Source organism: Panulirus ornatus, chromosome 1 (assembly GCF_036320965.1).
Source record: "Panulirus ornatus isolate Po-2019 chromosome 1, ASM3632096v1, whole genome shotgun sequence".
NCBI lineage: Eukaryota > Metazoa > Arthropoda > Malacostraca > Decapoda > Palinuridae > Panulirus > Panulirus ornatus.
In genome coordinates, this window is record NC_092224.1 from 21924355 (window position 1) to 21940197 (window position 15843).

At 46.1% G+C, this 15843-nt stretch overlaps 1 protein-coding gene across 2 annotated transcripts in view; it reads right to left on the minus strand.

The window, feature by feature from the left end:
* Positions 1–266: 266 nt before the first annotated feature.
* Positions 267–15843, minus strand: part of LOC139763053 (tyrosine-protein kinase receptor-like) — a 1458433-nt gene continuing 1442856 nt past the window's right edge. For both annotated transcript variants that reach the window (XM_071688765.1, XM_071688676.1), the window contains one exon: positions 267–6103. In XM_071688765.1, coding sequence (XP_071544866.1) covers positions 5531–6103 — 573 coding nt within the window. In that variant the 3' untranslated portion in view covers positions 267–5530. The remainder of the gene's footprint in view (positions 6104–15843) is intronic.

The following is a 15843-nucleotide window of genomic DNA, read 5'->3' on the forward strand; positions in this document are numbered from 1 at the left end:
AGGGTGACCATCAGCTGCCTGCCTCACCTCCAGGGTGACAAAGTACAACACACAAAGCTCAGCGTAGCCAGACGTAGTTAACTTAGGTAACACAAAACTTCATTGTTGGTAACGAGATACTTAGACCCTTATTGAAAATTCGCCGCTTTGTTCTGGTGAACAAACTTGACGAATGAAGGAGAATAAAGAGAGAGAATAAGTGAGGGAACAGCAGTTCTGATTCCTTTGCTCTGAAATAAATCCTTTGGAGATTACTTAAGACCACAAAAACTGTTTCCTTTATTTCTTAGAAAACAAAAATTTGTTCGAACAAAACTCAGGTTTTTAGAACATAACAGATGACATTTTCTTTCACGTTCGAAAGCGAGCGACCAGAAAAAAAATTAGAACAAAGTACCAGCAGATGTTATAGTGATGCCAGTCATCTTTAAGTTTCGACGGAACAAATATTTTGACAATAAGAATTACATTATCATCAAATAGACGTAGACAAAAAAACAAAAAACTAACTTCTTACAAACTTTTCTTTCCCCTTCACATTTCAGCCTCTTCCCCCCCCCTCGCGAGTTCCACTGTGGTATTATTCAACGAAAGTTTTTTTTCTTTTTCATTTAAGAGTTTTTACCTACAATATAAGAGCCTTTCTACCTATCTTCCTGCCGGCTGTTTTACCCGAGTGAATGATGTTTGGGTAAGCAGGTGCCGTCTACTTTACTGTCGTGTATATTTCATATATACGATTATCAACTCAAAAGAGTATCATTTTCGTCCTCCATCAGATAATCTCCATAGACTACCAGCTCTTCTGTTATCTGTTCATCCCATAATGTCGTGAACAAACCAACTGTCAGTGTTGCAGACGTGAATGTTCCTCGCACACATACTCTTAAGAGACTTCACAAAGGTCGTGCCAGTAGCTGCGGTACACGTACCAGTTTCGAGCAGTGGTGGTCTTCGGTCGAGGATCAGTGTGGCAGGTTTGGCGGTACGGTCTGGCTTCCTCCTGATGAAGGAACGAGTGTTGGTCCGTCTTTCTCCCTGTGGGTCGCTCCCGCAGAGGTGCATCGCGAGGGCTCAATATGATCTCAACTGCCATGAAACTATGTCAGCCAATGTAGGCTGTTCGTGGTAACTGTTCTGAATCGCCGAAGTTGCGGTCAAGCAACACACGTCTGTTCGCGCCACTGCAAGTGTCTCAAGTAACACTGTCCAGGTCATTGTGTGCTGTGGGCAACACTAGTATGTCCAGGTCATTGAGTCTCCTAGACTACGCTAGTTTGTCCAGGTGATCTTATGTCCTGGACAACAGAAGTTTACCCAGGTCAACAAAAACGCGTCCTGGAAAAAAAAAAAACTAGTTTACCTACAGCAACATAGGAGTGTCCAAGTCAACAAAGGAGTGTCCAACACAACACCTGTGTGTTCACGACAGCACAGGTGTCTCTACAGCTGTACAAATGCCTCTAATAGTGATGCATTTCCAGGAGATAATAGAAATACTGCGTTTAGGAGAACGTACGGCGGGGACTTAACATCTGGTTCAACGTATTGTGAGAACATAGCACTCGGAATAACGTATCGCGGTGACTTAATATGCGGGACAACGTATAAAGAGAACCTAGCAGGTGTGTAGAACAAGTCAGGTGTATCGTGTTATCCCTCTTGTGGTCTGGTCACAGAAGGAATGGCCAATCAGGGGAATCCAGTCACATGATTTTCGTTTCAGGCGTCATGTACGAGGCGTCCACCGGTCATAAGGCCCTGCATGGCTGGTCATCAGGCCCTGCATGACTGGCAGCCCCAAGAGGTGTCTACCGACCATCAGGCTCTGCATGGCTGGCTGCCCCTAAGGCATCTACCACCCATCAGGCCCTGCATGACTGGCTGCCCCAGGAGGCGTCAACCGACCATCAAGCTCTGCATGACTGGCTGCCCCAAGGGGCATCTACCACCCATCAGGCCCTGCATGGCTGACTGCCTCATGACCCAGCCCCGACTCGACAAAATCACTGGCCTGATGACCTCGCCACACCCAAGAACCTCCTCCGTAACACTCTGGCTCCTCTCTAAACAAAAATAAATTAATCCCTTAAGCTTAACGTTGCGACCCTTGAGGTCAACGTTGCGACCCTTGAGGTCAACGTTGCGACCCTTGAGGTCAACGTTGCGACCCTTGAGGTCAACGGTGCGACCCTTGAGGTCAACGGTGCGACCCTTGAGGTCAACGGGGCGACCCTTCAGCACGACGGCAAAACCCTTGGCTGCTTAATGGACTAACCTTTGACCACAACAACTTAAGGGGTCAGGTCAAAGGGCCAGGCCAGTCATAGCCTTTTGGGGTCGAATCGTCTTGTGACAAGGTGCCACACCCTTGTGTTCGAGGGGCGTCACATTGACCTCTTCAAGGGATTAACACTATTGCCACTTCGTTTGGCTTTTTTTTTTATACATTTTTTTTAAATACCCGTTCTGAGCCGTAAGAATTATAAACATCAGTCGAAATCGTTTGTTAACTTACAAAAAAATTCTAGTCACACTCTCTACAACCTTCGCGTATTTTCCTGGAAAGTCAGTCGTGACCCACGCACAACGCTCCCACAACCGCCAACACCCAGTTACAACTCCCATAACCTGGGCCTAACCTAACCCTGCCTCAGTACGGAGTTGTATCTCAATGTTTCCAAAAGCTCGGGATTTATTGTCTTGACTTAAATTGTCGCGGCAAAAACCACTTGAGTAATACATATCTATGTATATACATATACATATATATATATATATATATATATATATATATATATATATATATATATATATATATTTATATAATGTATTTGACTGTACTCAAGGGAAATAGAACCCATTTTTAGTACCACAGAAGACCGTACTAAGAAAAGCAGGCCTCTCTTTGAGTTCCACTTGAGAGAGAGAGAGTGAAAAAAAAAAAAAAATGAAGCCCCTCTGACTGAGGAGTCTAGCAGAGCCGCAATGAGATCGGCTTCCAGACTCTTGACGAGAGAAGAATCCGATCCCATTCGAGCGCTGCTCAACAACTTACTGAGGGGAGCAGAACCCACTTGAGTACTACCTTGAAAAGACCTTACTCAAAAGATGTATAAAACTATAATATGACCCCCCGGGGTCCCGCAGGGGGGGAACCCTAGGGTACGTAGTCTCCCATTGTTTCTGTACACGTTTCTTCTTCTTTAACTATAAAGAGGAGAGAGGTGTGAAGAGTGCGTGGCGATATTACCTGTCAGTAGAGGGGTGAGGAGGAGGAGGGTGTGTGTGTGTGTGTGTGTGTGTGTGTGTGTGAATATTACGCAAGCTACAGTACAGACATGAGTACACATATAAGAGTACTGATCGAGTACTTACATAGTACTTATTATATACCCTGCTTGGTTGACTATGGGGATTTTGTCCACGAGTTGAGAGAGAGAGAGAGAGAGAGAGAGAGAGAGAGAGAGAGAGAGAGAGAGAGAGAGAGAGAGAGAGAGAGAGAGAGAGAGAGAGAATGCCAGGAACTGAGAACCAGAATGGTGGTGTTGCTGCTGGTAGGTCCCTTGTCGCCACAACCGTCACCATGCATAGGGCATCCCCATGGGTACAGTAACACCATCACCATGGCATCACCATTACCATGGGTACAGTACCACCATCATCATAGCTAGGGCATCACCGTAACCACTACCATACCTTCCGTTACCACTATTGCCATTCTTCATGTAATATTATATCTAATTACCCACGGGTACCTGAGGTGTGGTGTGGGCAATGGTCCTGATGTATGGTGCGGGCTGTGGTCCTAATGCGTGGTTTGTGATGTGGTCTTCAAGTGCAGCGTGGGTTGTGGCCTTGAGGTGCAGTTTGGGCTGTGGTCCTGAGGTATGGTATGGGCTGTGGTCCTGAGGTATAGTATGGGCTGTGGTCCTGAGGTTCAGTGTGGGGCTGTGGGTCTGAGGCGCAGTGTGGGCTATGAACCCGAGGTGTGGTGTGGGCTGAGGTCCCGAGGTGTTGTGTGGACTGTGGTCCTAAGGTGTGGTGTGGGTTGTGGTCCTGAGATGTGATGTGGGATGAAGTCCTGAGGTGCGGTGTGGACTGTGGATATAAGGTAGGGTGTTGACTGTTTCCCTGTGTGATATGGGCTGTGGCCAACACGTGAGATGTGGGCTGTAGGTGTATGGTGTGGTTTGGGCTGTGGTCCTCAGGTGTAGTGTGAGCTATGAGATGTGGTGTGGGCTGCGTGGATAGCGTCAGGTGTGGTGTGGGCTGTGGCCATCAGGTATGGTGTGGAGAATGTCCGTGGCGACGACCGAGTGACCTTCCAGCGCTGCTGTGCGTCAGTTCCAGCCCTGACAAGGAGGAACAGTATGTGTCATGTGCATCGTGTGAATGTTTCCACCTCCCCTTGAGCTTCTTACAGCTAAACATCACACGTCCTCCCGACCTTATAACTAAAACGTGAAGAGCTTGAGGTCCTCAGCGTTGTGCAGACACCGCTCAAGTCTTCATGAACCTTAATTAAAGAAGGATCAGTGTTATATGTATGGTACATGAATCTATCCTTCGTGGTAGTTTCTGTAAGAGAGTGGCGCCGACATGCCTGTGGCATTTACACAGACCGGCGACTCTTGCTCATGACAAAAGTTATAAAAAGAATTACCACTATGGTGCTTTTTTTTTCAGTCATATAATCTAATACTGTTCATCTCATATTTGGCACTGCAAAACACTCCTACAAAATCTTAAAAGTGTCACTGAGGTCATTATGCACAATCTAAGATCAGAGAGGTTATAATAAACCATTTATTTTTGTTTTTCGTTGCTGGCGGCACAATTGTTCCACTCATCACTGCTGACGATGCGGGTCATTGCACCTCACCTTGCACTGCGTCCTCTCCAAGCACAATGAGGCCATCTGTCTGGAGATACGCTCAGGTCGCATGCACTCATGTTGAACTAGTCTGGATTCACTGTTCACCATCTCCGAATAAAAAAAAGAATGGTCGATTTCAATTCATTGTATGATATTTCGTAAGGTTTGAGCAAACCTTTGCGGACTTATACTTCGGCATCGGCCGCATCAGGCAGAAAGTCAAACGCAGGAGATCCCACGTTGTTCCTGCCCTCTCCCGTGACCATCAGCTTGTGAGGGTGGGAGCTGCGGAGACAGCACAGAAGAACTTACTGAAGTTTGAGAGCAGCCACAAGCTGCGTCCACACGTATCAAACAGCCGTCCCTTAGCACGAGATCTCTCGATGTTCTCGGGTCTCGTGGATGATGTAGGGCTCGTGGTCGTAGTCGGATCCTCGCACCTTGACGTCGACGTTAACGTACTGGAGCGGCGGCGGGATGCATGGCAAGGTGGCCGGGTCCAGGGGCAGGGTGCTGTCGCTACTGTTGCTGTTCGCAGTGTTGCTGCTGTTGCTGTTGCTGCTACTGCTGTTGCTGCTGCTACTGTTGTTGCTGCTGCCGCTGTTGCTGTAACGGTGAGGGTGGTAATGGTTATGTGACCGCGGGCGCTCCCTAGTAGGGCCTATGGACTGAATGGGTATCATGGGATTGGGTTCTGGCCGCTCGCCGGGTCGCATCAGTCGTTCGCGCGTCTCTTGTGTGCGAGGGGAGCCGGGAGGTGAAGACTTGAGCAACGGCTGCGTGGACTGTGACTCGGCCATCCTTGAGGGCGTGTGCGAGGGCGTGCGTGAGACCATTGTGGCGTTCGGTGTGGCGTTGGGCGGGGGCACTGGCTTGGCGCGGGCGTGGGAGACGACAGGGCGGTGGGTCGTTGGTGAAGCTGGTCTCCCAGGTGGGTGGCGGAGGCGGCGGGGCGGCTGACTCCAAGAGCCGCTCCATCTGGCAGCAGTCCGTGCCGGAGTCCAGCGATGTCGTGGAGTTGAGCTCGGAGCGGACTGTGGAGAGCGAGTACGACGACGGCAGAGGGATCAGGTAGTCCGTGGAGGCGGGGCTCTGCGGCTCGTCCGAACGTCTGGTCACCGTCAGACAGGCGTCGTTGTCCAGCGGCCGCATCACCGTGGCGTCTCTCTCAGCCGAGGGCGGCCGCTGGAAGACGGGCAGCGCGTGGCTCACTACGTCCGGGTCCTGCAGGAGAGAAACAAACGTGGTTACCACATGACACAAGGTATGTTATCTCTGAAACACAAGATAACATATCAGCCGGACGTACACATTAAACCAAACGCTTCCTCCAAAATTCGTCAATACTTTCCCTCGTCTTTTTTTTTTTCCTTTTATAATCCTCTCAATATTTCAATCAAGGCCCGGCCTTGATGTGGACTTCTGTCCATAACTGGAGCCGCCAACGTTAGAAATAAAAGAAATATACTGGACTCAATCACGAATGGTGGCGTTGGCTTTTTCTAGTTTTCCTTTCCGTTACATGAACGATTTAATTTTTTTTTTTGAAAATCTTCGCTGCCAATATTCTCAGAAATTCAATGAGACTTCACAAAGCATAATCAAACTTAGCTTAACTAATATATGACGGAAAACTTGCATATTTGGCAGCGTCAGGAAACAGACGAAGAAAGGCCACATCCGCTCATATCCATACACGAGCTGTCATGTGCAGAGCACCGAAACCACAGCTCCATATCCACATCCAAGTCCTACAGACCTTTCCCTGGTTTACTCCCGACGTTTCACATGTTCTGGATCAGTCCACTGACGGCACGTTAATCCCGGTATAACACATCATTCCAATTCACTCTATTCCGTGCACGCCTTTCACCCTCCTGCATGTTCAGGCCCCGATCGCTCAAAATCTTTTTACTCCATCCTTCCATCTCTAATATCCTGCTTCTTGTTCCATCCACTTCTGGCACATAAATCCTCTATATCAACCTTTCCTCACTCATTCTCTTCACATGTCCAAACCATTTCAGCACACCCTCTTCGTGTCTCTCAACACACAATCTTTATTACCACACATCTCTCTTACCCTTTCATTACTTACTCGATCAAACCACCTTACACAACATACGGTCCTCAAATATTTTATTTCTAACAAATCCATCCTCCTCCGCACAACTCTCTCTCTCTCTCTCTCTCTCTCTCTCTCTCTCTATATATATATATATATATATATATATGGATTGGTCGATAAAATATGTACTTCGCATGGGCTAGCGTGTGTGTGTGTGTGTGTGTGTATAGGAGTAAAGGCATAGTTCATGTAAACGTGGTTGAGACGAGTGTAAAACCCTCTCCCCGTAACACAAATAATAATCACACACGAGAACCAAGAATTACCAAGAAATACCATCGCTCACACCACTTAAACATCATCCCTGTCATGGCTATAATTTGGAGTAAATTACTTGCGTTTATTACAGCTGTGAGTAATTTGGCCCACTAAAACCCACCACGAAACTCGGTAAATCAATTCACTTTTAGTATCGAGCGAGCAGCAAGCACCAGCAGTTAGGCCAGCCAGGCAATAAAACGGAGAACGTTGAGCGATTAGTGGAGGCTGTTAACTGAAGGTGAGCGGCCGTATCAGGAGAAAGTGCATTTACTATGAACCATAGTGCTAGGGCAGAGGTGGTGTGTCTTGGGGGTAACTTTATGGGCATAACGGTACGTTCCTTGAGCACGACGGTACGGTCCTTGAACACGACGCTATGGTCCTTGAGGACGGCACACCTGGTACATGAGCACCACGGTACGGTCCTTGAATACGACGGTATGGTCCTTGAAAACGACGGTACGGTCCTTGAGCACGACAGATCGATATGTGAGTATGATGAGCCCTGCCAGAAGCCAAAGGCTTGGCCAGACCCCAAGGGTCGTACTCAGAGATTGTATCTTCCGTGCTCAAAGACGTAACATTGTACTCGAGGATCGTACAGTTGTGCTCAACTGCATAAGCCAACGTCAACTTGAATTAGGCTGGTGGATTCGATTCGATTATAGAATTTAGGCTTATGAGCTAAGCACTGGAGCATCTAAGGCTAATCAGCGCTCCACAAGGCAGCTGGAGCAGGTTCTGGTGTCGCTAAAGTAGCGAGTTGGCCGGACACTTCCATCCAGGGCCGAAGGCTTCCGCACTCTACCTAGGGAGTACTGTCTTGGTCTCCTGGTTACATTGCATGTACGCGGTGCTACCGCTGATGATGTAGGTGTGGCTGTTGGTTGACAACCACTGTCTCATGAACCACCTTCCAGTGGTCTCGAGTCATTCTCGTGAACCCTTCGACCACTCTAACCTGAAGCCTTGAGCTACCGACGGGAGAGTCCTCATCCTGCCGACCCGCGAATCACTGAAGCAATGTTTACTGAAACAGTGTAAACCTAGTGATCAAAATACGAGCACGGAGAACCAGAGGTTGAAAAGGGAGTTCGTGCTTCACACACACACACACACACACACACACACACACATGTTCCACTGTCGTTAAGATTCCAAGTTTAGTGTGGGGAAGGAGGAGCTTACCTTCAGGTGTTCCCAGCCCCTGACACCGTTAGAGCTTCACGCAAAGACCTACAGCACTGTACTGGTTCAGTGTGCACTAATGTGAAACTTTTCAGCAGTTACCTCGATCCGTTTGCCATCCAGGCCATAAATGATAACAGTATGGACTTGTGAGGAGATACATTGAAATCACTCGGTGTTGGACGAGGAAGCAAGTGTATGTGGCGAGTAATTCCATCGGTGCAAGTACAGAATATTACTCCGGATGCATCAACCAACATAAGCTTTGTTAACTGAGCTTGTTCATGTATAGATTATGATGTACGAGGAACTCGAGAGAAGATTATGTTTGATCTTGATGAAGGCACCTCATCTGTGAAATGAAAGGCGTTACCTAAATCTATAAAAAGTCAACAATTAATAATTTTCAGCTTCATGGTTCGATTTTGATAGCCAGTCTTTTGGTTCAAAGATCAGTACTTTGGACACACACAGAAACGTGCCATTAACGAGAAAAACATAAAGCAAGATAATAAACTGATCAATCAATCATGATAGTGCCAGAGGCCCTTAAATCAATTACCTCTACTCTAAATCGTTTGGCATTCATCTCCAGTACGATGGTTCGCTTCTCGAGCACGATGGTTCGATCCTTGAGAATGACGGTAAGGTTCTGGAGTACTTGAATACAATGGTACGATAACTTATGTCCTTGAGCACGAAGGTTCGATCTTTGAGCACGATCATTCGATCCTTAAGTACGATGATACGACCCTTGAGTACGAACATACGACCCTCGAGCACGATGATACGAACCTTGAGTACGAACATACGACCCTTGAGCACAACGGTATGACTCTTCATGATCCTTATCTATGATGGCGTGACCTCTGGTCTTGACCGTTAACAGACAAGCCAAATATTGCATTCAAGAAGCTTTAGACTCAAGCTTTGAACCCTAATCTTTTTTTTTCTTTTTCTTCACTCAGGCGAAGGATACATTCATGTGCCAAAATTTCTACGCGGATGTTTCACTCTGTAGCTCTATGCAAATTATCCTCAGATGACAGAGGTATGGCATCAGGTGAGAGAACAAAGGAGGCAGTTATGGTGTTTGGCGAGAGAAGAGAAACTAGTTTGGTGTCGAAGATAGGAAAAAAATATAATGAAAGTACCGAAAAGAATCACAAATGAAAGAATGAAAGGAAAAAAAAAAGGATTGTACAAACATTTCAACAACAACAACAACAACAACACACACACACACACACACACACACAAAGCTCTTTGGAAATCGTATTTATCAAGTTCTTCGATCAAATATGATGGCAACATTCTTGTGACAACCTTTCAGACAGTGAGCTCAGGGCGGATGTGCCAGCCATCACCCGCGTTGCATCTATCGACCAACCAGCCAGCCAGCCAGCCAGCCTTTCTAAGCACTGCTCTGACGTGTTATCAGAGTCATGTCACTTTTATCGAGGATCTTGTGGTGCCTCGGCGCAGCTGTTATTGAGTGATGTTTGCCAGAAAGCTTTTCAGAGTCGGAGGCCATCCTGGGGAAAACATTTCTTATGCTTACAGAAAATACGAGACAACGTTGACAAAAATCATACGGGGTATGGAATTGGCTGGTTCGTTCACGTGGAGAATAAGCTTCGATGATGGATTTTCCTTCCCTAAGCAGTTTGATTTAAAGTCTACGACGAAAATGGCTAAATTTTCTGCAAACAGAACGAATGGATTTCTTTCAACAAGCAGCAAGGCGCTTGAGGCTTTATGAAAAGTGCTTCCCTCCAGATGGCTGCTCCGCTAGACGCTAGGAAGTTGATGGAGCTGCTCGTTCATAACCCTTTGTACCTAACGGTGCGGTCCTTGAACACAAAGGTCGGCCTTTGAATACGATGCTGCGACCCTTGGGGATGACGGCACGACCCCTGGGCACGACAGTCCGACCCTTGTGTGTAATGGTCTGGCCTTAGATTAGAATCTAGAAGGTCAGGTCACATGTATTGTCATCATATCCAGGCTTGAACTGCCGTGCTCCAAGGTCGCACCGTCGTGGCCTTGATTCAAAGGGTTAAATCACTGCGCTGAAGGAGTTAAGAATAAATGCTCGTCTTCGCCTCCAGCATCCACACACACACACACACACACACACAGGCTCGAGAGGAGCAACGGGACAGGGAAGACCGCAAAGTTAATCCATTAATCAACGTCATGATCTCGTGTCATCCACTCCATAACCTGTCACTCCCGAGAAAGGTCAAGACCCCCATCTGAAGGAGGGCCCAGCGAGAAGTAACACTACACTGGTCATGTAATTCAAAGAATGTAGGCTGTACAACATGACCCATGACGCTTCGCTGTTTCTCAGACCCTCAGGATAATAATCATAAAAATGAGGCTTGTAATGTTTTATATTTATCCTTGTAGCTTAGACTGGTGTGTGTGTGTGTGTGTGTGTGTGTGTGTGTGTGTGTGTGTGTGTAAATATGTACATGGTTAAGAGACGGGGCAACGTAAGTGTAAAACTCCCTCCCCGTTATACACAAATGGTAACGACACACGAAAGGTGAAGCATAATTGAAAATAGAGGGGCAGGGATGGTTGCTTCAGGTGGGGGAGTCTTTCCACCAGCAAAGATGAAGGGAACTTCGTCACAGAAAATTCGCCACACAAAACTAAGGGCAGAGGAAGCTGCTGCCCACCTACTCCTCACCACCCAGATAACCCACAGTTTTCACCCTTTATTGTGTGGGCTACATGAGCCTTCTTCTCATCACACCACGACACAACTCCGACCCACGACAGACTATCAGATGAGCTCGTCCGACTCAAATTGGACTGTACATACACATTGGGAGTTTACAACTCCCGTTGATGAACAGACCAAATGTAAACTTCACCAACAAAGCCGCCCCTCTCCTCCCCTACCCTGCAACATTATGCACTTGACTTGTGACAATCAGTGAGTTCAGAGATGATTCTCACCGAACATAACAAAATATGTTCATCCATAACATTGTTCTACCAATGCTCTACGTAAATGGTTCATTCGCTGTATATCTTGATAAGTGATCCAGTCACTGGTGTTCAGCTGTTGTAAACTTCACTTACTATGTAAACTGCTGAATCACTTATTGCGTTGCTCAATCCATGTATCACTTTTCTCACTGTGTAACCTATAATGTATTTCAATCACTGTGGCCCAGGTTGGGTAGGAGTGCACAATGAAATAGCAGCTTTTGCGGCGAAAATCGAAAAGAAATCTTCCTCACCTCCTCTTGATCACCACATTGCGAAGAACCCTCCAACAAACTCCTCCCATATCTGTCAATTCTCAAAACCAGTCGTTTCTCTCATCACTCCCAAGAACTACTACAACAGACCCCTCTAGAGTTCTTAAACTCCTCAAACCCGTTCCGTTCGACATTCCCAAGAAGACTCTAACGAACCCCACCCAGAATCAACTCTCTAAACTCGTCCTTCCATGCATCACTCCCAGGAACAATCCAATAAACGCCTCTAAAATCCCACAACTCCTCAAACCCGTTCTTTTATTCAACATTAACAAGAACACTCCAACGAACCTATCCGAGAATCGACTCCATAAACCCGACCCTACAATAAACAATCAAGAAAGGCATTCACGTCTCTTTATCTCCAGTCACCTCGATCTCCCTCTGTTTCCTTGTGCTCTCAATTATTTTGGTCTTTCCCGTTCTCACCGGCCAATTCACTACTGTACCAGCTCGCCATCCCGCGAGCCGTAGCGCAAAGCGGATTATTTAGGTCACAAAGCGTCTCCGTCAGAGCTACACGGCGGCCAACATTAGCGGCTACAAAAGTTGCTTCATTACACGAGCTTAAGGTCTTTTTCTACCCGATCCAGAGCCAGCCATCCACTGCCGTGTGTGTACAAGGTGTTCAGAGGCGACGAGAAGTCGTCTGCTAAAACGCCCATCGCGTCAGCTCCTTATTCTACGTCATTTCCAAACTCGTGAGCATATAGTGGCCAAGGTCGACACTTAAGCGTGGGGCCACAATCAGCTTATGGTCGTGAATATCTCTGATCGGGCGTGAGGAAACGCGTTATATGAGAGAGAGAGAGAGAGAGAGAGAGAGAGAGAGAGAGAGAGAGAGAGAGAGAGAGAGAGAGAGAGAGAGAGAGAATTCACGTCATTCTCTGTGAAAACGTGAAAAATATAGGCAAAAAATAAATGAAAAAACATCAGGTATGTAGATGAAGAAGAAAAGGTACACATAAAATGAAATAAAACCACTGGTTCAAGATATGTAAATGTGAGAGGGCAAAATCCGAGATTTACCCTGAGGCCAGACCATCATAACCAGGCGTCTTAAATCGTGTTCAAGGGTCGTTACGTCACGCTCAAATATGGAAATATTTCTTGTGAGTGAAGTAATGCTATTCTCGCTTATGAAAATATCTTAAAACTAAACAACACACCAAGAACGCCAAGATAAGCGAGCACGTCTGATATGAGTTCCTCGGCATTATAACTCACAGAGGGAGATATCAAGGCCATCATCACTATATCCTCATCTTTACTACACACTCAATATCAATGGTCCTTGACCTGACATTACGGGTCGGGTCAGGAGGGGGGCAAACTCACAACACCCTCCTCACCACTGGTCCTTGACCTGACATTACGAGTCAGGTCATAAGACCCTATTCACTACATCTCCTACACCACTGGCCCTTATCTAAGTGTTTGCCCTTACCTCTACCGGTCATGTCGGACGTATCTTCACTATACCAGGGTTAGGGTGTGCTGGTTGCCGTAAAGAAAATCTAGAAAACAGGAAAAAAGTAACGGAAAAAGGATATTTTCCTTCGTGCGGAGGGAAACATGATCCACATAATATTTCCCAGCCAGTGTGGCGTATATGACCATTTCTTTCGTCAAGTTCTTCAACGACAGAAGTAGGTAAAACTTGGATCCCAGAACGTATGGCCAAGTTGCCACTTGATTCTACTCGACTTCCTCCAGCTCTATCGAGTCACACCATAGCTGAAGAGATTCGTTAACTTCTATATTCCTCACCTCATAATATGATCATCCTCTCACGTAAGCAAACCTGGGACGTTATTAATCGAAACGGATTCGAACCATCGACCACTGGCTTCAAATGACCGATATCTCATCAACGAAGCAAGTGTTAGACAGTCGTTCTATATATGAATGATTCAAAGTTACATGTATCAAATTTCTTGACATCGAAAGCCACCCAACCCAGTACCTTTAATGTGGAAGAAGCCCTGATTATCACACCATCGAAACATCTTTTCACCAACGTATGTTTCCAGCGTGCCACGACCTCTGGCTTCAAAAATTCCTTCACAGCAATCAATAGCTATTAAACCGAAGACGATACTCCTACATCCTCCTACAGAACACACGTCAGAATATCGTGTTGCTGGTGGTGTCTAGCAGTTCCATTGACGTCACCACCTTTACACACTGCAAATGTCATGGCTTTCTTACTACACACCTGGATATTGTGAGCAAAGCTTTCTACAAATACTACAGCTAGTGTGGACTGCCACACATCTCTTACACCCCTGACCTTTTCCTTCCCTTACAACCGCTAGGCTCCGCTGGATCTTCCTCACCTTCACACGTCTTCTTTCCCCAACCAAATTATGACCCGTGACCTTTCTTTTATCTTTTTTTTTCTGAGGCAAACTTGCCACAGGCTCAAAAACTCTGAGACTAAGATTTTCTATTTTGCCATATTTCTTGAGAGAGAGAGAGAGAGAGAGAGAGAGAGAGAGAGAGAGAGAGAGAGAGAGAGAGAGAGAGAGCCATTACCTCACTCAGCTATTCCCCTTTGCCTCACCCATCTCATTCACGTGCAATCTTTCAAAGATCCCCTTTTCATCATCACCCTCCGTGCCTCCGCTCACCTAACGATCGTCTTCATTACCAACGTTCCCCTGCAGACCTTCGCGTCCAGCAATACCATCCCTCCTTCCCTCCTCACTCTCTATACTTTTGAAGCTCCACCTCTCAAGACACACCACCCCAGGGTCTTTCACCCGCCACCATCATGCTATTTTTTGTCATTTGTGACCGACGTTGCAAAACATGCCCCCTCGATGCCATCCCGGGGGAAAGGAAAAAAGTAAAAGGAAAAAGAAAAGAAAACAGACGTTAACCAGGGGTTCTACAGGTGTTTGATGACCCGACTCTTAAAGGAAGACGTGTTATATGATGAGGGAAAGGAGGAGGAGGAGGAGGAGGAGGAGAATTATTCCACAGGTCAGTTGTTCTAGGGGGAGGACGAGGAGGAGGCATCACAACGGCCAATCCTCAAGTGGCCAGTCTCCACACAGAGACAGTGGGAAGAAGTCCTGCTGTTGAAAAGTTTCGCTTCACATACGTCTCCACGGCTTGGATCTTCTCTCCCTTCAGTAAATACCGCTACACTGAATACATAACTCAAGTGCTTTATATCTCCAGTGTACAGATTCTTACGGAAGGGTTATGGCAAGTTTTCATCGACCTTACCCATCCACTAGCCTGCTGGACTAAGGCTGGGGACCCCACTCCTGCTAAGTTGATTCCCGCAAAAGGTGCATCACTGGATGCACCTGCATAACATTATCAATAGGTGGGTGTTCAAGCACCAGTTCTCCAAAATCATCCATTCTATTTCCATCACGCTCTCTCCTTCACATAGGCGTCATCAGGAATCTACAGAAAAAAAGTCACAAAACTTGGATATAAAATGTAAAGTGCAAACAAAATGTATACAAGAAACACACTGGGAAAACCCTCCACAGTAAATAGAACTTAGAAATTATAGGTAAACTCTAAAAGTGATGCAAATCAACAACATCATGACGAGTAGTACGAGTTACAACCTAAATGCAAAATATGAAAACAGAAATATAGAAAAACTTACAACTGAGGAAACGCAGAAGAGCAATATTAATATCAATATTTTGTATTTAGGTTGTAACTCTTACTACTCATCATGATATTGTTAATTTGCATCACTTTTAGAGTTTAACCTTTAATTTATATATTCTATTTGCTGTGGAAGGTTTTCCCGAGTGTTTCTTATACACATTTTGTTTCCGTTTTGCATTTCATATCCAAGTTTTGTGACGCAGTTTCTGCTCTTTCTGATAAATTCCTGATGATGCCTAATGTGTGTGTGTGTGTGTGTGTGTGTGTGTGTGTGAGGAGGAAGATGGACGAAAGTGAATTACTTGTAGTCTCCGTCGCAGGTGACGACCCATCTACACTTACTGCATGAAAATATTTCAAGAAATAGATAATCATCTAAATGAATACAAGAAAAGAGAAACAAATGTTGTAAGGTCTGAAGGATACAAGTCAGCAGCAGGAAAGGATTTACATGAATAAATCAT